General features: G+C 50.1%; 6 protein-coding genes across 6 annotated transcripts; 2 read left to right on the forward strand and 4 right to left on the reverse strand.

Annotated features, from left to right (window-relative positions):
• Positions 1-1,031: 1,031 nt before the first annotated feature.
• Positions 1,032-3,233, reverse strand: N7525_004459 (translation initiation factor eIF2 subunit gamma; the record flags this gene model as incomplete). Its single annotated transcript, XM_002565755.1, has 10 exons — positions 1,032-1,062; positions 1,122-1,926; positions 1,993-2,110; positions 2,185-2,217; positions 2,294-2,307; positions 2,366-2,382; positions 2,471-2,481; positions 2,562-2,787; positions 2,843-2,864; positions 2,966-3,233. 10 exons carry the CDS (start codon positions 3,231-3,233, stop codon positions 1,032-1,034), a joined length of 1,545 nt encoding a protein of 514 aa, XP_002565801.1.
• Positions 3,234-3,819: 586 nt separating this feature from the next.
• Positions 3,820-5,347, reverse strand: N7525_004460 (putative 60S ribosome biogenesis protein Mak11; the record flags this gene model as incomplete). The annotated part of the gene is made up of 2 exons (XM_002565754.1): positions 3,820-4,380; positions 4,433-5,347. 2 exons carry the CDS (start codon positions 5,345-5,347, stop codon positions 3,820-3,822), a joined length of 1,476 nt encoding a protein of 491 aa, XP_002565800.1.
• Positions 5,348-6,013: 666 nt separating this feature from the next.
• On the forward strand, positions 6,014-10,516 carry eaf1 (MYB and HSA domain protein; the record flags this gene model as incomplete). The annotated part of the gene is made up of 5 exons (XM_002565753.2): positions 6,014-6,057; positions 6,138-6,266; positions 6,360-9,157; positions 9,221-9,378; positions 9,434-10,516. 5 exons carry the CDS (start codon positions 6,014-6,016, stop codon positions 10,514-10,516), a joined length of 4,212 nt encoding a protein of 1,403 aa, XP_002565799.2.
• Positions 10,517-11,452: 936 nt separating this feature from the next.
• Positions 11,453-12,649, reverse strand: N7525_004462 (DUF4419 domain-containing protein; the record flags this gene model as incomplete). The annotated part of the gene is made up of 1 exon (XM_002565752.1): positions 11,453-12,649. One exon carries the CDS (start codon positions 12,647-12,649, stop codon positions 11,453-11,455), a length of 1,197 nt encoding a protein of 398 aa, XP_002565798.1.
• Positions 12,650-12,940: 291 nt separating this feature from the next.
• Positions 12,941-13,909, reverse strand: N7525_004463 (RTA1 domain-containing protein; the record flags this gene model as incomplete). Its single annotated transcript, XM_061213024.1, has 1 exon — positions 12,941-13,909. One exon carries the CDS (start codon positions 13,907-13,909, stop codon positions 12,941-12,943), a length of 969 nt encoding a protein of 322 aa, XP_061070045.1.
• An 825-nt stretch (positions 13,910-14,734) lies between these two features.
• Positions 14,735-16,312, forward strand: spp2 (spliceosome ATPase-activating subunit SPP2; the record flags this gene model as incomplete). The annotated part of the gene is made up of 1 exon (XM_002565750.2): positions 14,735-16,312. One exon carries the CDS (start codon positions 14,735-14,737, stop codon positions 16,310-16,312), a length of 1,578 nt encoding a protein of 525 aa, XP_002565796.2.
• Between the last annotated feature and the right edge of the window lie 218 nt (positions 16,313-16,530).

Below are 16,530 nucleotides of genomic sequence, written 5' to 3' on the forward strand. Positions count from 1 at the left end.
TCCTGCATGTCAGGATCATCCCATGGCCCCGGGGGCCTAACGCAACGTCCATCTCAGGAATTGGGCCTATTAATTGACGAGAATCTTGTTCATTCTAAACCGAATATCTGGGGTGCGAGATGAGGAGTTAATATGACTATATTGAATTTTACTCTGCCAACATTAAAGGTAAATGAAGGGCTGCTACAACGGTCGATCAGCACAATAGTCGAATATTGTAGATGTCATCATTTGAATGTTAGTATAGCTTGTGATTCCCTGTATGTTACAATACCTGGTGGTCAAGCGTGCATGGTCATTACGTTGTGAGGAAATATCGAGTGGTGGTAGTCATACATGTAGTACCTAGGTAGAATATATACATCCGACATGCGGACGATCTAGTGGGAGCATCGATCTCATTTGCGAATGTTTTTGTATTCCCATCAGACGAAAAGCCCATCTGTAAATAGAATAAACATGCAGAAGCTCTTAAAGCTGTGCTGGTCCTAACTTCCCTGCATTTTAAACCCAGACCTGTACCTATAGGCCTATCTACATAAGATCCGATGATGCAGACAAAAAACCGAGCAATGAACAGGAAACCTCTTGAAAACAACTCCCTCGTACGATGGAAATAAAAAGCACATATCTTATTCGCCGACTTCACCAGCATCCCCGTTCGTCGTCCGTCCCTCAGACCAAACCGTAGCACACAGTCGCAGACCAGATAAAGTGGTCGCTGACATGCATGAAGCAGGTAAACCGATCAAGGTGGCGACAATACAGCGTTGCATGACTCCTCCATCTTCTCTATTCAGCCGGGGAATCAGTTAAATCACGTCTTTAATTCTCTGATTCGTTATGACTTATGACCATAAAACTTTTTTGCAATCATAGATCGCAAGACTCGTGTTCGAGGGTCGGTGGGGTGAGGTCGTTGTCCGGGGATATAGGTAGCAAGTGTTATGTGCAAATCAAATTCCCCGACATGACAGACCTCATTCCCCAAGCTCCCCATTTCGAACTGGGAAATCGTTGAAAGGATTGCTTTACTGCTGCACGGGCTCGAGGGTGTTACCACTGAGAATCGAAACAGTCAGCATTTGTCACTAGAAGTAATACCAAACCCGTAGACTTACGCAACAATGTTGGCCCATCCAATCAGACGCCAGTGCTTCTCGATTCGGCGACTGATGGCAATCTTCTCGCCAACTTCCGTACAGGCGGGGCTGGTCAAGCTGAGCTTAGCGGCATCGGCCTTGACACCGAGGACCTTGGCACCAGTAGCAGTGGAACCGATGTTAACCATCAGGACTTCGTTCTTAGCAAGCTTGGCAACCTTGGCTTGCTTGCCATCGGCGGTCTTGACACCCAGAAGACGGCGGAGCAGGAAGTAGTTGACCTCAATCTCAGTGTAGATAGCGGGGAGACGGCCACGGTGACCGAGAACGAAACCAACGAGACGATCGGCACGGCAAAGCGTGGGGTCGACGCGGGTACCGACACCGATCAAACCACCGGGAACGGCAAACTTGAGGTCATTGTGCTCAGCGAAGAGAGACACAATGCGAGAGAAAATGGGACGGCACTGGATCTTGCCCTGCTCATCCTTGGTGACGAGACCGGGGCGGATCTCGATCTCATCGTTCAGCTTTACAACACCGGTAAGGATGGAACCACCGGCAACACCACCCTTGAGCTCATCGATCTCGGCACCGGGCTTGTTGACATCGAACGAACGAATGATCATCATGTGAGGCGTAGCCTCGAAGTTGCGAAGGGGGATAGGGATGGTCTGGACAAGGGCCTCATTGACAGCGTCAATGTTGTACTTCAGCTGTGCGGAAATAGGGATGACCGGCGATCCATCAGCAACGGTACCGCGGATGAACTTGAGGATAGACTGGTAATGCTCAAGGGCATTATCACTTCGCATGAGGTCAACTGTTTTATTTTTAAACGTCAGCGCTTCGTTTCATCGGCAGTTTGACAAGAAAACCATGGTTTTACCCTTATTTTGGAGAATGACGATGTGGTTGAGTTTCATGATTTCAATGGCGGCCAAGTGCTCCGAGGTCTGGGGTTGGGGGCATGTTTCGTTTCCGGCGATCAAGAGGAGAGCAGCATCCTAGAAAAACGATGTTAGCTTATCACAAATCCCTCGAAATCCTAATTGTTGCAGTGGTGGAGAATGAAACCTACCATGACCGCGGCTCCTGAAAGCATGGTGCTCATCTGCGCAAAGCTGATTAGAATCGACACCCAAAGAGAAACCGAGTTTCCCAAGATACACAAGAGAATAAGTACTAACCAGAATATCGTGACCTATGATTGAAGATTAGCAGTGTTCTAACTCTGGACAGAGAAGATCTAGCAAACATACCAGGGCAGTCAACGAAACTTTTTGTTTTTAGATTAAAGGTTAGCTTATACCCAATGAATCAAGGATGGAACTCCAGTTTGGGGGTAGATTGGGGATTGATGGTACCTGAGGTGGCGCTGTATCAGAGGTTAGATTAGGTCCACTTGAGGAAAGGCTCTGACTTGGACTTCAGAGGGGAAGGAGCAGGAGTACTTACCAGCAACCGGTAACGGCCTGTACATCCTTCACGCTCACAGGGAGGGTCGATCTCCTTCTCACTCTTGAAACTCTTGTAACATGTGGGCCGAGGGCATTCGGGGCTGTCACACTTGTAGATTTTCGCATTGGCATAACCAAGCTTAATGGTAATGTTGCGCTCAAGCTCGTTCTTGAAGCGGACGGTTTGAACCTCGGAGATCGCCTTGACAACGGTGGATTTGCCGCTAAGATTGTATTAGTATGCATGTAGGAAGAAAAAGGCAAGGGAAGGTGTCTAACTGAGCGACATGTCCGATGGTGCCTGATAATCACGTCAGTAAATTTGTTATATAGCAAAATTGGACCTAATGAATGAAGTGTGTTTCTGAACGCAGAAGCTTTCAAAAACCAACGGTCACATACCGATGTTCTGAGTAGCTTGCCGGGCAATGATCTCAGGTGAAAGAGGCGTCAATTTTGACAGATCGAGCGTGTCCGGGTTGGGCTGCTCGGGGAGTTCTGGACGCTTCGGTTGAGGAGCAGGCTCGGACTTCTTCATAGCAGACTTGAGAGGTTTCTCTTCCTGCTCAAGGGGCTCCTGGTCCTCGACCTCTCCGCGGGCATTGTGGGCATCGAGTAAAGGTGAGCCGGGCTGGGATCCCTCGTCAGAGAAGTCGCCGTTGGATGCCATAATTGCGAAATGGAATAGGAAATCAACTCGCGATTAACAGCAGCGTTGAATAAAAACGCAAGTGGCTAAACGAAGCTTGTGGGATGGTAGAAGGTCGGGTGAAAATTGCTTCCCGCGATATGATAATGAAAGAATGTAGGTGGGGGATTGTGTGTAGTGGAGAGCCGGGCGGTGTCTGGATGGCAACTCTACGTTTCCTACTACGTTATAACACTTTTAGTAAGTATACTAGATAATATAATTCACTTGGGCGTTTGTTTCAGGCATTATATATACAGGTTTAGTGCTGTCTCTTCCAAGGTTGGTTTATTGTGGGTGACTCATTCATCTTTATCTAAGAAAATCCTTGACAACTACACCATGAAGTGCGCCACACCAGGTTTATATAGCAGCGACAGGAGTAACATACGTTAAATGATTCTTAGGTGAGTTGAATACTGATATTGAAAAGAAAAATGGTAGAAAACATAGTCATAATTATTTTCTAGGGCAATAATCCCAGGTTCTTTTCATACTCATGATACATTGTTTGCCACTGGGGATCTATTTGACGGTATAAAGGGTATAACAGTTGAGAATAATGAGGTTACTCATCGTCACTATCACTCGAGGACTCCACTTCATCTTCGGAGTCGTCTTCGGAGTCTATCAGTGTAGACGGGTCCTCCGCAGGCAACATGACGAAGGCAGCCATGCATGTGATGCGGTTACCAGTTTCATTTGTCGTCAAGAGCTTCCCAATCTGAGTCGTATCCTTCTTTTCTTGCTTTGCTGCGGAAACTTCTTTTCCACCAACCTTCCAAACACGGACAACTCCGTCACTGTTGGCGGTGACGACCAAGAAGTCGTTGCGGAATTCCTTTGCTTGACCCTCAAGAGTGAGGATCTCGAAGTCCTTGATGCGGCCAGGGAACCCAGCTTGCTTTCCACCAACCTGAGCAACAGGCGTAGCATGAGGAATTGAGCATTCGGTATCATCCTCCGCATTTTTCAGTTCTTTGGTCGAATAGAAGATCACTCGGCCATCCTCCGTAGAGACAGCCAAGAAATCTTCCTTTTCACCACCCTTCAAAGGCAAAGACACATACTTCATCTGGTGAAGTTTGCTCCGCGGGCTAGGGATAAGTCTGCACCTGGGAATCGAGTCCTGTGCTAATAGTCAGAAATTTGATCAATGGTATACCATCCAGATAACTTACGATTCCGAACACAACTGCACCCCATTCGAATGCAACGGCGAATTCCTCTCCCTCAGAGTCCCATACAATGCGCCGACCTTCGCCTGTGCTCCATCTCGACTCCTTGACACCTTGTAGGACTTCCCTGGTGAAGTTCAACACACCAGCCTTTCTGCCGGTCACGAGATTCCACAATCTCATGCATCTCTCTCCTCGTCCAATACTCAGCATCAGCTTCATACTAGGGTGCACTGCAAAGTGGTTCACTCCAGATGGAGCAGCTCCGGGAGGCGCCGTATCACCGCTTGGCCGTCCTTGGATTTTTGGGTTTGGTGCTTTGATAGTGGATACGACGGTCCAGTCGCGGGTCTTGGAAACCGAGATTGTGTTGTCCTCTCCGGCTGCGAGTAACTTTGTCCGCGAAGGGAAACTCAACGAGGTAATACTGGCAGTGTGGTGCAACAATGATCCTAGCTCACGGTTTCTGGGGTTTTCGAGGATCTTGTTTCCGGCGAAGGTCGGCACGGACGGATATTCTTCATTCACGGCAGGGGGTGCGGCGGAGATCGAATACAAGTTGATGCGCTCATCTGTACTACCACTGGCCAGCATCACCTTTTGGGCATCGACAGGGTCGGTGGGTTTAGGCAGTGGTGACAATGCTAGACAACGAATTGCAGATCCATGGGCTTCGAATAGGAAAGTATCCATGCATTGGATGGCCGGAGAGTCACCTTCAGCCTTTGTTTTCAGGCTGGAGGCAGGGATACCAACGGTGAAGCCATGGAGCACCCGCTCATAAGAGCCTGTAACAACTTGGATAGTGAAAGCTGCATCGGGAGTCTCTGGAGGAGTAGGGGCGGATTTGGTAGCCTTGGGAGGAGTACCAGCCGTCTTGTCCTCCTTGGGGGTGTCAGTTCTCTTGCGTTTCACCATGATTGCTCAAATAATGATCGTAGTTTGTTCTATCGTAGATGTGAAAGCTTGATCTGGAGAGCGGACTACTTTTTTTCTTGATTTTCTGCCGGCGGTTTATTGGCCGCCTTGATAGGAAATAGATGCCTTGTGATAAATGCCTTATTGCCATAAATATTAGGTGTTTACTATATTTTATGCCTGAGGCCTCACATACGCAAGCGGAGAATTGAATGTCAGAACAATAATACAGTGCGTTACCAGTTGATGAGAGCAGCCTTCTAAAAAACACATATGTCTTTGACAACCATATTATAGCTCATTAAAGTAGACATCATTCTTGTATCCCCAAGTTGATATCACGTTCTATTTTTCCCTCCATCATCAAAGGGAATTTTTCAGAAGTACCAGGTACCTGGCCAAGCCGTGTATTTTTTATAGAGGGAGCGAATAACTGGTTGTACCTAAACCAACATCTTTCCCGTTCTTCCACATTTTTCATACCGCCCTGTAACCTCATTTTCACCCCCTTCGAAAAGATCCTGCTCCAGGTGCTTTTCATCGCCTCCTACCCTCCACCCATCTTTTTCATCTTTTTCGAGCGATTTTTTCCATCTGGATGACCTCGCTCGATCAGTTCCCCTTGTTCCCGCGTTAATCGGATGCTGCGTTCCGAAGCTAGACTCCATGCTCCGTGACGAGCTCCTACGATCTAAAAACGATGAGATCGCGTAAGTATTAATTTTTTCGACGGCGGGAATTCGATTGGGAAGCCTAGAAATGATGAATTTGTCGCTAATTTGGTGGTTAGAAACTGTTTGTCGCGCAGAAAGCGCAAGCTCAGCGCATTGTATCTAGCCACGGTCGGGTTTGGCGCGACCGAGGACGCTCATTACCACCAGAAAGAACAGGCCTTCCTCGACGCCAATGATCTCTCCAAGTAAGTCCAATCGCCTTGACTCTCTGCCAGTGGAATCCATTTTGCATTTATTTATTTTTGTTTATAATTTCCCAATGCTGATTCCCTGTCTAGAGGTCGTTACTTTAATGAAGCTACTCTTCCGCCGCCAACCCATGCGCGCGCGCGCTCACCAAGTCGAAATGCAATCCCCCCGACAACCGCTGCCACCACCAGCACCAAAGCTGTCGCTGGGATCACTTCACCCTCAACCGTTGATGGCGGAGCTCCGCATGCGACCGAGCCTCAACAGCACGGAACGCCCATTCTAGACCAACCTCAGACCGCGACATCTCATCTCCCACCTACCCCCGTGGATACAACCGGAACACGCCGGCCATCAGTGCCAGCTACCAGCCCTAGGCTGCCAAGGGATCTCGACGTGCCACCGATCGCTGTGCAGTCACTCGACTCATCGCGCGCCGAACAGAAAGCTAGTGTACCGGTAGCAGAAACGTCGCTCAGTGCCCACGACAATGACGCAACGATCTCCCCCCGCGTGTCGAAGCCAACCGCGACTGGGGTTCCATCACTGGAGATTCCCTCTGACTCTCTTCGAAAGAAACACGAAGCACGACCCTCTGTTACACTGGGACCATCTCAACACGAACAACCACCATCACCTGCCTCCTCCATTGACCCTTACAATAATAATACACCCGTCCCAGTTGCCGCATCACCCGACACAAGCCCCGCAGAAGAAGTGACTGAGGAGGTTGGGGCAATTGATCGCCCAAAACATAAGCATGACCGATCTGCCCACCCTCGCCCGAGCTTGGTTCCCTTAACCCCAGACGAGCAATTGCGTCTCGAAGAAGCTCAGTCGAAACCGGATAAACCTGTGAATGATGTGGTCGCCGACATACCTTCGTCGAAAGAGGTGATTGTGGAGAGTGTGGACACCGGGGTCGATACAGATCGCATGGACGTTGACCAGGAACCTGAGCCCGTTCCTTCTGAAGCGAAAGCACCACAAGAACCACAGACGACTGTGCAAGACTCGTTGTCACCAACCGCACAAGCCGAAGTCGCTGTAGATTCAACTGTCGAGACTCCCACGGCCAAAAAGCTTTCTATCCCCCCAACTCAACCTGGCTCGGCGCAACCAGAGCGCATGACTACTCGGGTATCATCAGGAGCCATCCGGCACAAATCTGTTTCCGAGATCCTTGGGGAAACCCCTAAGAGTGTCACTCATGATAGGAGCCACCCAGTTACCCCGTCTGATCAAGGCTCTCCGGATTCTGTCGCGAGGATGCGCTTCAAGGACCGCAAGGAGCGGGAGAAGGAGAGAAGCCGACTCTCGACTGTCGTGTTTCCCAAGCAGCCAGCTCAGCAGGAGAAGGCCGACTCTACGGATCTGACGCATCGAGATATGGATGCAGTTGCCAAGCTGAACGAGGAGCAAGACTATCTTTTCACATTATTCTTGAACAGAGCGTACGCTCCTCCCCGGGGAACAAACCTCAATACCCTGCTGGCATCCGCGCATAAGACCTTGAGTACTAGTAATCATCTGCTTGAATACCAAGAACAGATGGATTGCCGTACCCTCCGGCGAATCTATGCTCTTCAAAATGCAAACCGATGGCCACTGCGGCAATTAAAACGCTCTGTTGAACCTCCCCGCCAGGGCACACATTGGGACGTTGTTTTAGATCACATGAAGTGGATGCGAACTGACTTCCGGGAGGAGAGAAAGTGGAAGATCGCTGCTGCAAAGAGTTGTGCCGATTGGTGCGCAGAATATGTCAACAGCGACGTGGAACATCGGACCTTACTTCGTGTCCAAGCAAAGATTCCAACGGCAACCGTGACAGAAAAGGACTCCTCTAAGGCGGTTCTCAGTCCACCCTCCGACGACGTTGGCGATGAAGTGTTTGGTGTTTCTCATCCCACTCCAGATCTCATGCCATCCGCCGAGGAAGAATCAGTCAGTGATGGGTTCAATGATGAGCCTCGACACGACATTCATGACGCAGTCGCCCCCGCTGCTATCTTCTCCTTGGGCTCGGATGAGTTCAACTTCTCGATTGACATGACCCCTGCCGCGGAAAAGCTGTTAGACGAATTGCCGATATACGGACCACTCCAGATCGCCCCTGGCACGAACGCACCGGCATTCAAAGTCTCCCCTGACACAGTTTGGAAGACGGAACTACTGCCAGTGTCCAAATTTGCATCGGCGAAGATTACCTTCCACGATGACGATCATCCTCGTAAGCGGAGCCGATATGACTACTCCCAGTACGGCAATGATTCGGATAATCGGATCACCGAATTGGCACCCGAGCAGACAAACGTTGCGCTGTTCCGACCAGAGAACAAGCCCATCCGTGATCGGATTCACCCTGGCCATCAATTCCGGCCTCCGACTGAACACCCCATGCCATCTGTTGGTTTCTTTGAATCACGTTCGTCCTCGCAATGGACTTTCGCTGAGGATGATGAACTCCGACGCTTGGTCAAGGAGTACTCCTACAACTGGTCTCTAATTTCCAGCTGCCTTACCCCACCATCACTCTTCACCTCTGGCGCCGAGAGACGCACTCCGTGGGAATGTTTCGAGCGATGGGTAGGGCTTGAAGGTCTTCCTGCAGATATGTCCAAAACCCAATACTTCCGAGCTTACCACCAGAGGCTTGAGACTGCCCAGCGCACTGTGTTGGCTCAGCAACAGGCTGCCCAGCAACAGCAGCAACAACAGCAGCAGCAGCAAGGCGCCAACGCTCAGCCTCAGCCGCCCGTCCGCCGGAGGACTACTCAGCCTCTTCGGGTTGACCGGAGACGATCTTCGAAGCATCTTGCTTTGCTTGATGCCATGCGAAAGCTGGCCAAAAAGCGGGAAACTATGCTTCAGAAACAGCAGCATGGTATGTCTGGAATAGAAGCACGTAACATCATGGCAAGGACTCTACTGACATTTCATCTCTTAGCTTCCCACCTTGCTTCATTGCGCAAAGCCAATGAGGCTAACCAGCCCAAGCCTCCGATCTCGTCACCGGCTGAGTTCAGCCGGCTGAAGTACGACAGAGAAATGAAGCTGCAGGAAAGGCAGGAACAGTACCGCCAGCAAATGATTGCGCAGCAAAGAGTGAGTGGTTGTTAACGTTCCTACCTGAAAGCACTGTGGCTTATCCCCTATATAGGCTAGTCTCGCAGCGCAGCGTTCCGGCCAAGTACCTAACCAGCAGCAAATGATGAATGCGCCGGGGCGTAACAACACCATGCCCCCCACTTCCAACCCTAGTCTACCAGGTGGAACTCCGAACGGAATGACAAACGGCATTCCTCCTAGTGCTGGTGTCAATCAAGCCCGCCCTATCCCAATGCAGAACATGCCTAATGGTGCACAGCCCAATGGTCAGATGCCCAATGGAATGGCCATGAAGATGATGCCGCAAGCTCAACTGCAGCAAACGCCAGGGGCACGACCAGGCCTGCCAATGCAAGCCTCTCCTGATAACACGCGCGTCATCCGAGAAGCCAATCGATTGCAAGAGCAGCAGCGTCTTCTCCAGTCTCGGCAACAGCAGCAGCACCCTCAGCAGGGCCAGCAATTCCACAACCCACAATTTGGGTCTCAGGGATCGCCGAACATGAACATGTCAAATGTTAACGGTACACCTAATAACCCTGCTATGATGGCTGCCCTCCAGAACCAAGGGGGAATGCAGAGTCCATCGTTCCACGGTGGTACACCACAAGGCGTCTCAACCCCGTCGCCTCGTATGGGTCAGCCCAACCCTCTTTCGAGCGGCGTTGTGCCCCAAATCAGCACTCTCCAAAGCCAGATTCAACGTACGAACCCTAATATGCCCCCTGAGCAAGTGACCAAGCTGGCCACGGACCGACTCAACCAGTATCAGCAGCAGCAACAGCAGCGCTTGTCCCAACAAGCAGCGATGAATGCCGCTGCAGGTAGCATCAATGCCAATGCTGTCCAGGCCAGCTACCAAGTCCCCCATGAGGCTAACTTCCAGGCTCCGAACGGTGGTTCTGGAATGCAGGTGCCTCAAAACCAAGGGTTCTCCCCGATGATGCGGGTTCCCCAGCCCGGTCAACAAAACCGCGTTGGCCCGACTAGCTCACCCGCCATGAACGGTGCTGCACCTCTGCCCAGTCGCAGCGCCACTCCTCAAAACCAGCGCAGTGGCAGTGCCCAGGCTGGCGCCGTTCAAGGTTCCAGCAAGAGCCCGCACGCTCCGGCTGCCCAGACGGCAACCAGCTAGGAGATTTCTCAACTTGTTCCTCTCCTCCCCTACAATACTTTTGCGGATCTATTTTCTCTCCCCACTTTACCTTCGTCTGTAAATACTTACACCAACCCTTACGCTGATTTATTTTTCTCTACACTTTGTCCTTCACCGTTGATTCGGATTCTCGCGCTACACCGTCACCGACACCGTCACTTACACCTACCCCTACCCCTATTTGTTGACCTCTACCGCATGCGTGTTTTTTTTATCTGTTTTGGCCCGTTGAAAAGATGTTCATCATTTATTTGAACTTGATGTGCACTGGCTCTTTTTACACCAGTGCTGCTCTGAATTCTGGGTTTGGGCTTGTATCATTGGGAATAGGCGAAACTGGGGCGGTCGGATTACTCTAGGAATTGATATGAATTGTATGATTAGTTTGAAGTTTTTCTTTTCTTTTCTTTTCTTTTTCTTTTCTTTTTCTTTTCGCCCAATGGGATTCTTGTGTAGCCGTCGAAGATGTATCAACTGTGTCGCTGGTATGGATGATCTCTATGTTTTCGATATATGAAAGAACAACACATGTCCTACGACTGTCGGTTCAGAGGAAAAGCAGCAACACCAAGGACCAAATTCGAACAAGCTACGCCATGCACACGCATGTTATGTAGTCACCAGGCCAACTGTTCTTCGGTAGCTACCATTAGCCCCATGAAATGATACACATATTATCAGCTCTGTAATGTCCCTCTTTGGTAGCTCTCCGGCCTTTCCCTTTAATTATCTTCTGTTCAAGCGATAATAGACATAAAACAAAGGTTTGTTGTATTTGTCTTTCCAGCGACTCTCAATATTGAGATTTGAAACGACCCTGCTGATTAGCTACCAAGGGAATTCCCGAACATTGCAATGCCAATATTCAAAACAAAAGCGAAATTGAAACGAAAGTAACCGAATGACCCAATTGCTTCACTTGCCTTGTCTGACCAACGACCAATCCAATACCCTAGGTGGTTTGTCAACTGGATTGTGCGTTTTGGCACACGCTCGTTTCTTCTTTTCATACATGAACCACCCCGACACTGGCTGAATCGAACCAAGCCCGGCCTCCCTAGTGGGAATGGCCTGTATGCCGATCATGCCAGCCACCATCACAGTGTCAAATACGTGCCCAAGATTGTCAACTATAACCGGCACGGAGACGTAGCCTAGAGGGACTTTCTCTGTGTCTATACAGCGTGACAAGGCCTGATCAAGGTCGAACTCCGTCTCCCGTTCCTGAAAGCCTCGCGAGCATATTGGAAGAATCCGTTCTGGGTATAGCAACTTCCCATCCTCTCCCCAGAAACAGAAAACCGATATCCAGCCAGTCAGGTAAGTTGGTCCGCTTCCGCCACCTCTTCTGTCTGCACATTTGCTCCAGAAACTCAGTACATCGGGTGCTTCGGGGTTGTCGAAGGAAGCAGCGAAGTTGTTAAGCACCGGCCGAAGAAGTTGAGCAAATCGAGCAGGCTCGTCCCCTAGCTGAGCTAGTCGAGCAATCTTCGTTACCATAAGTGCCCAGTCCTCACGTTCGCCGAGCAAAGTGACAGACGGAATCCCACACCGTAAAGTGAATTGGTATGTGAAATACTTTTGCATAGAGCCCATCATCAAGATAGCTGCTACCGCTTCGTCGGATGCAGTCGTGGTGCTGAAGGCCGGCATGATCCAACTCCGCAGTTCCGGATCCACCACATGCTTTTCCATAAGCTCGGTCATTTCTAATGCCAGTTCACCAAAGTCCACAGTGTCCAAGGTCTCATTTGAGATAATACTTAGGTGTTTTCTATCTTTATGCGAGACGAATAGATGTCGCAGTTCCTCGGAATGTGCTATAACGAAGAAACTGAGCTGTGATAGAATGGTGAACCATACATCTTCGGGCCGCAGCACAAGGTTGTGGTGATGGCTATAGGCGTGGAACACGGCCCAGACAAAGCCATTTTCGGATGCGGAGACGTGAGATGTGTCGAAGAAGTCTTTAGCAAATGAGTTCCCAATCAACCTCTTACTATCACGACGCCCTTCTGGGCAGGATTGTCTGAAGAGGTCTTCGATGTCGGCTACCTTCCGGAGTCGCCACCCACGGGGTGGATGTTTGGCCGTGGTGAGGGTGACAGGCATGTTGGGAGAATGGATAGTCTTGAAAGCGATGGAGTGAGCGAGTGTGAGAGAAAGTGTGTGTATTTGTGTGGATAATTTCGAGCAGTAGGGATTATAGAGAGAAAGTAAAAAGTAGAAGTTCAAGAAAGATAGACTAGTGGAGAGTGTTGTGAAGAGAGAAGAGGGTAGAGATGCCAGGAGAAGAAGAAGAAGAAGACCTCGGGAGGAAGAAGGTTTCCCTAAACGGCTTAGTACATGAGGAAGGTACCATGGACTCTATTCTGGCTATATAACTTGTTCAACCCTCATCAATCACTTGTTCGGCATGCGCTCGCCCATCTCGCATTCACTCAACAGCCCATGCGCAGAATTTCGTTCTCCCGTAAAATCAGTCTTGGTCAAGCGACGAGCCTTCTTAATAAGCCGACCCGGATGGTAAATGGTCAATACCAACATCGTAAAGAACATTAAAAAGGCGTCAAAAACATAGATATAGACCTCCTTGGTGTTGACATCGGTTTTCTGACCGGCTCCGAACTGAATAGTCCGCACCAGATTGCGCACCATCAAAGCCAAGCAAGAAATGTAGATTGCCCACATGTATCGCTGCCAGGGCAGATCGAGATTCTGATTGAGAAGAGGTGTGGGACTTTGCTGGAGACGTCGATGAAATTTGGCCGCAATCAGAATAAACCAGGCAAAGACAACCAAGGAGAAGATCAAGCCAGCCAAAACGACCTTCTTGCCAATTTTCATCACCTTCTCGTCCCCGGTAACCTGGACACCTGCACCTCCCAATTGTGTACAGAAGCAGAGAACATCGTTCATAACGAAGACAAAGGTGAGCCATTTGGGGCGCATGCTTGAAAGATGTTCAGCGCCGAAGGAGCGGATAATGCGGCCGAGGACCATGTAGACGGTGGCTGCCACAAGAGGCGGTGCACATAGAATGAGCATCTCCTGTAAGGACCATGACTTGATGTCAAATCGAGACTGGTGTGACCATGCCCTGCCGTAGTAGCCGAACGTCTCGCCTGGTCGTTCATCGTTAGCGTTGATGTTTCCTCTTTTGTGGATGGGGACTATCTTCTTACAAATTCCTCCCAGAACCAGTGGGATGAAGTAGGCAGCACGGAAGGGGAACATCAACACGATATGGACAAGGGTTGAAACCCCAAAGATTCCCATAAAGGCATACCCAGCCGTGGCAGATGGTGTGTAGGGGTAGAACTCTACCCAGGGATCAGTCCCGTTTTTGCCGGGGTGAAAAACAATATCCATATTATTGATGCCAAGAAGAGTGTAGTTCTTTCTTCCTGAGGAAGATGTGGGATTTATAGGGACTTATAAACATCTGATGCAGTTCTCTAGGGCTATTTCTAGATTCCGAATCGGGTAGTTTTTGAACGAATACGCCCTGTGGGGCATCGGGGTCCACTTGGATTATGCTTCTTTTCGTCTTATTATGCTTGTCTGGTCGGCATATTTTTAGAATACTACCACCTAATAGTAGATAGAGATGAAAAACTAGAATTCAAGATTCTACTACTACCTAACAGATCCGTGGATATCTAGAAACATATCTAAAAACAGTTCCGGAACAAATGGACTATACAAGACCGGACTACGTAACCGGCTCTCGGCCATTTTGCTGGCTCGCATGTAGTTCATTACTCCATTTGAATCCCCGAGAAGTGATGTTAACGATGAAAAGGAAAATCCAATTACGAGTACCTTCAAAATCCCGATTAGGCCCAGATCATCTTTGTGATCTTCACTGCCTGGATTATCTGGCTGCCTACTCCGTAGAAGTATAGCCTACTCGCCTTTGATTACTTCGAATGAGTGGAACCCAAGGACCTTTGTGTTGGTGTTTGTCTATTGAGGCAGGAAAGGTGATTTGCGTGGCACATATCATACTGAGGTATTTTATGATGATTTATCCATCTCCGACTTGCTTACCGCCTTAACAACATACAAAATCTGCCGGTTTAGCCGCGCGCTTCAATTTTGCCACCGCCCACGAGCTCTCGAGTATCAACTGCTCCTCGAGCTCTCTCTTCCCTACTAAGCACTCCATTTGTTTCAAACCAAGATAACATCGCGATGTCTTCGCGCGATCATAATGAGGGTATGCAACCGCCGTCCAAACCGAACTCTCTATCTTTATCCGGTTCGAATGGTCCTCCAAAAAAGACTGGTTTCAACCTCCAATCCTCAAACCGCGGCCGTCCCACAAATTCCCCAGCAAATGGCCGATCACTGCCTCGGCGGCCTCACCAGCTTGGTTACGCCGATGACTCCGACGAAGATGAGGCCCCTCCGGTCCACGAGGAAATCTCTGGGTTCGACACCCACACAGGTGCCGCCATTGCTGCGGATGGACAGGCAGTGGAGGACGCAAATAAGCCACTGATCATCCCCGTAACGAGCAAGAACAACTGGCGCGACCGGGCGGGCGTCAATGCGAAGAAAAGCAAGAAGAACCTGCTACCCGCCGAAGTGCAGGCTATGCAGGAAGCGCAAAAGAACGGACAAGCACAATCCGGAGTGCCTACGGTAGAGACAGATACGCCCAGTATGGCGTACGGGTTGAGCTTTGCGCAGCAATCTGCAGAGAAGGGAGATAGCGGCGCGGCAATGGTCGAAGACCAGGCCATGCCTGATGCGAAACCTGTCGAGACCAAGCCCCTCACTGACGACCAGATTGCCATGCAAGCGCTGATTCGCGAAACCAAGGGAGACGTGGAACGGAGGTCAGACCTCGTTATCGAGTCCGCCACAAAGGAAGAAGAACCAGTTCACTACAGCGAGTTAGGGTCTTTCCGAACAGATGTGGCATCCCGGCCCGAGCCTGCTAATTTGGACGCCTACAACGCTATTCCCGTTGAGGAATTCGGCGCCGCCCTGCTACGAGGAATGGGTTGGAAGGATGGTCAAGCTATCGGACGAGGCAACTACAGCAGTGCCACAGCTGCAGAGAGGGCGAAAAACCCTCGTGTCCCAGAACGACGACCTGGCCTCCTTGGCATTGGCGCAAAGGATTCGTCCGGCGGCAAGGGAGCCGAAGCCGAGCTTGGAGCTTGGGGAAAATCGGCTATGCGCAAGGCGTCGAGGAAACAGGGGGAGGAAAATGATAAGGCTGAGGGTGTGTACATGCCTATCACGATGCGGAATAAGAAAACCGGCGAGCATCTTACCGAAGAGGAACTCGCTGCTTTACAGAAGGAGGCCAAGTCCAAACCTCCCAAGGAAGACGACTGGCGCGAGCGACGGGATCGCAACCTTGAGAAGAGCGGTCGGGACAAGGACCGTGACCGGGAATACCGCAAACGCGACTACGACGACGAGGAGGAACGTTCTCGTCGGAAGACTGGGTCCTCGCGACGTGACCGCAGTCGGTCTAGTGGTCGCCATTCTTCTAGTCGTTCCTCTAGATACGACGATGACGATAGAAGCAGACGGGACGACCGGTCCTATCGGGATCGAGACTATGACCGGGATCGTCGTCGCGACCGTGACGATGATAGAGACGATCGAAGGAGAGATGGAGATAGGGAGCGGGACAGGGACCGCAGCCATCGGTCTCGAGATGAGAGATACAGCAGCTCACGGCACTCGTCTCGGAATGACCGAGACCGTGATCGTGATCGCGACTCTCGTCGGAGTCGTCGTGATGATTAGAGGTCAAATGTTTTGGCGAGGAGGGTTGAAGAGTATTCGGGCCTTTGTACACGACAGATTGCTGCTTCTGTCTGCATATTCCCTCACATATTCCCTCCATCTCGTTATTTTACCATGAGAACCAAAAAAAGAGATACCCTGAACAATCAAAATACATGTAGATGGCTTTGGCCAAAGGATACTTTCCATGATACACTATTCAATTCTATAAAGAGATG

The sequence above is a fragment of the Penicillium rubens genome, assembly GCF_028828025.1.
Source record: "Penicillium rubens strain IBT 27055 chromosome Unknown utg000002l_segment0_segment0, whole genome shotgun sequence".
Lineage (NCBI taxonomy): Eukaryota > Fungi > Ascomycota > Eurotiomycetes > Eurotiales > Aspergillaceae > Penicillium > Penicillium rubens.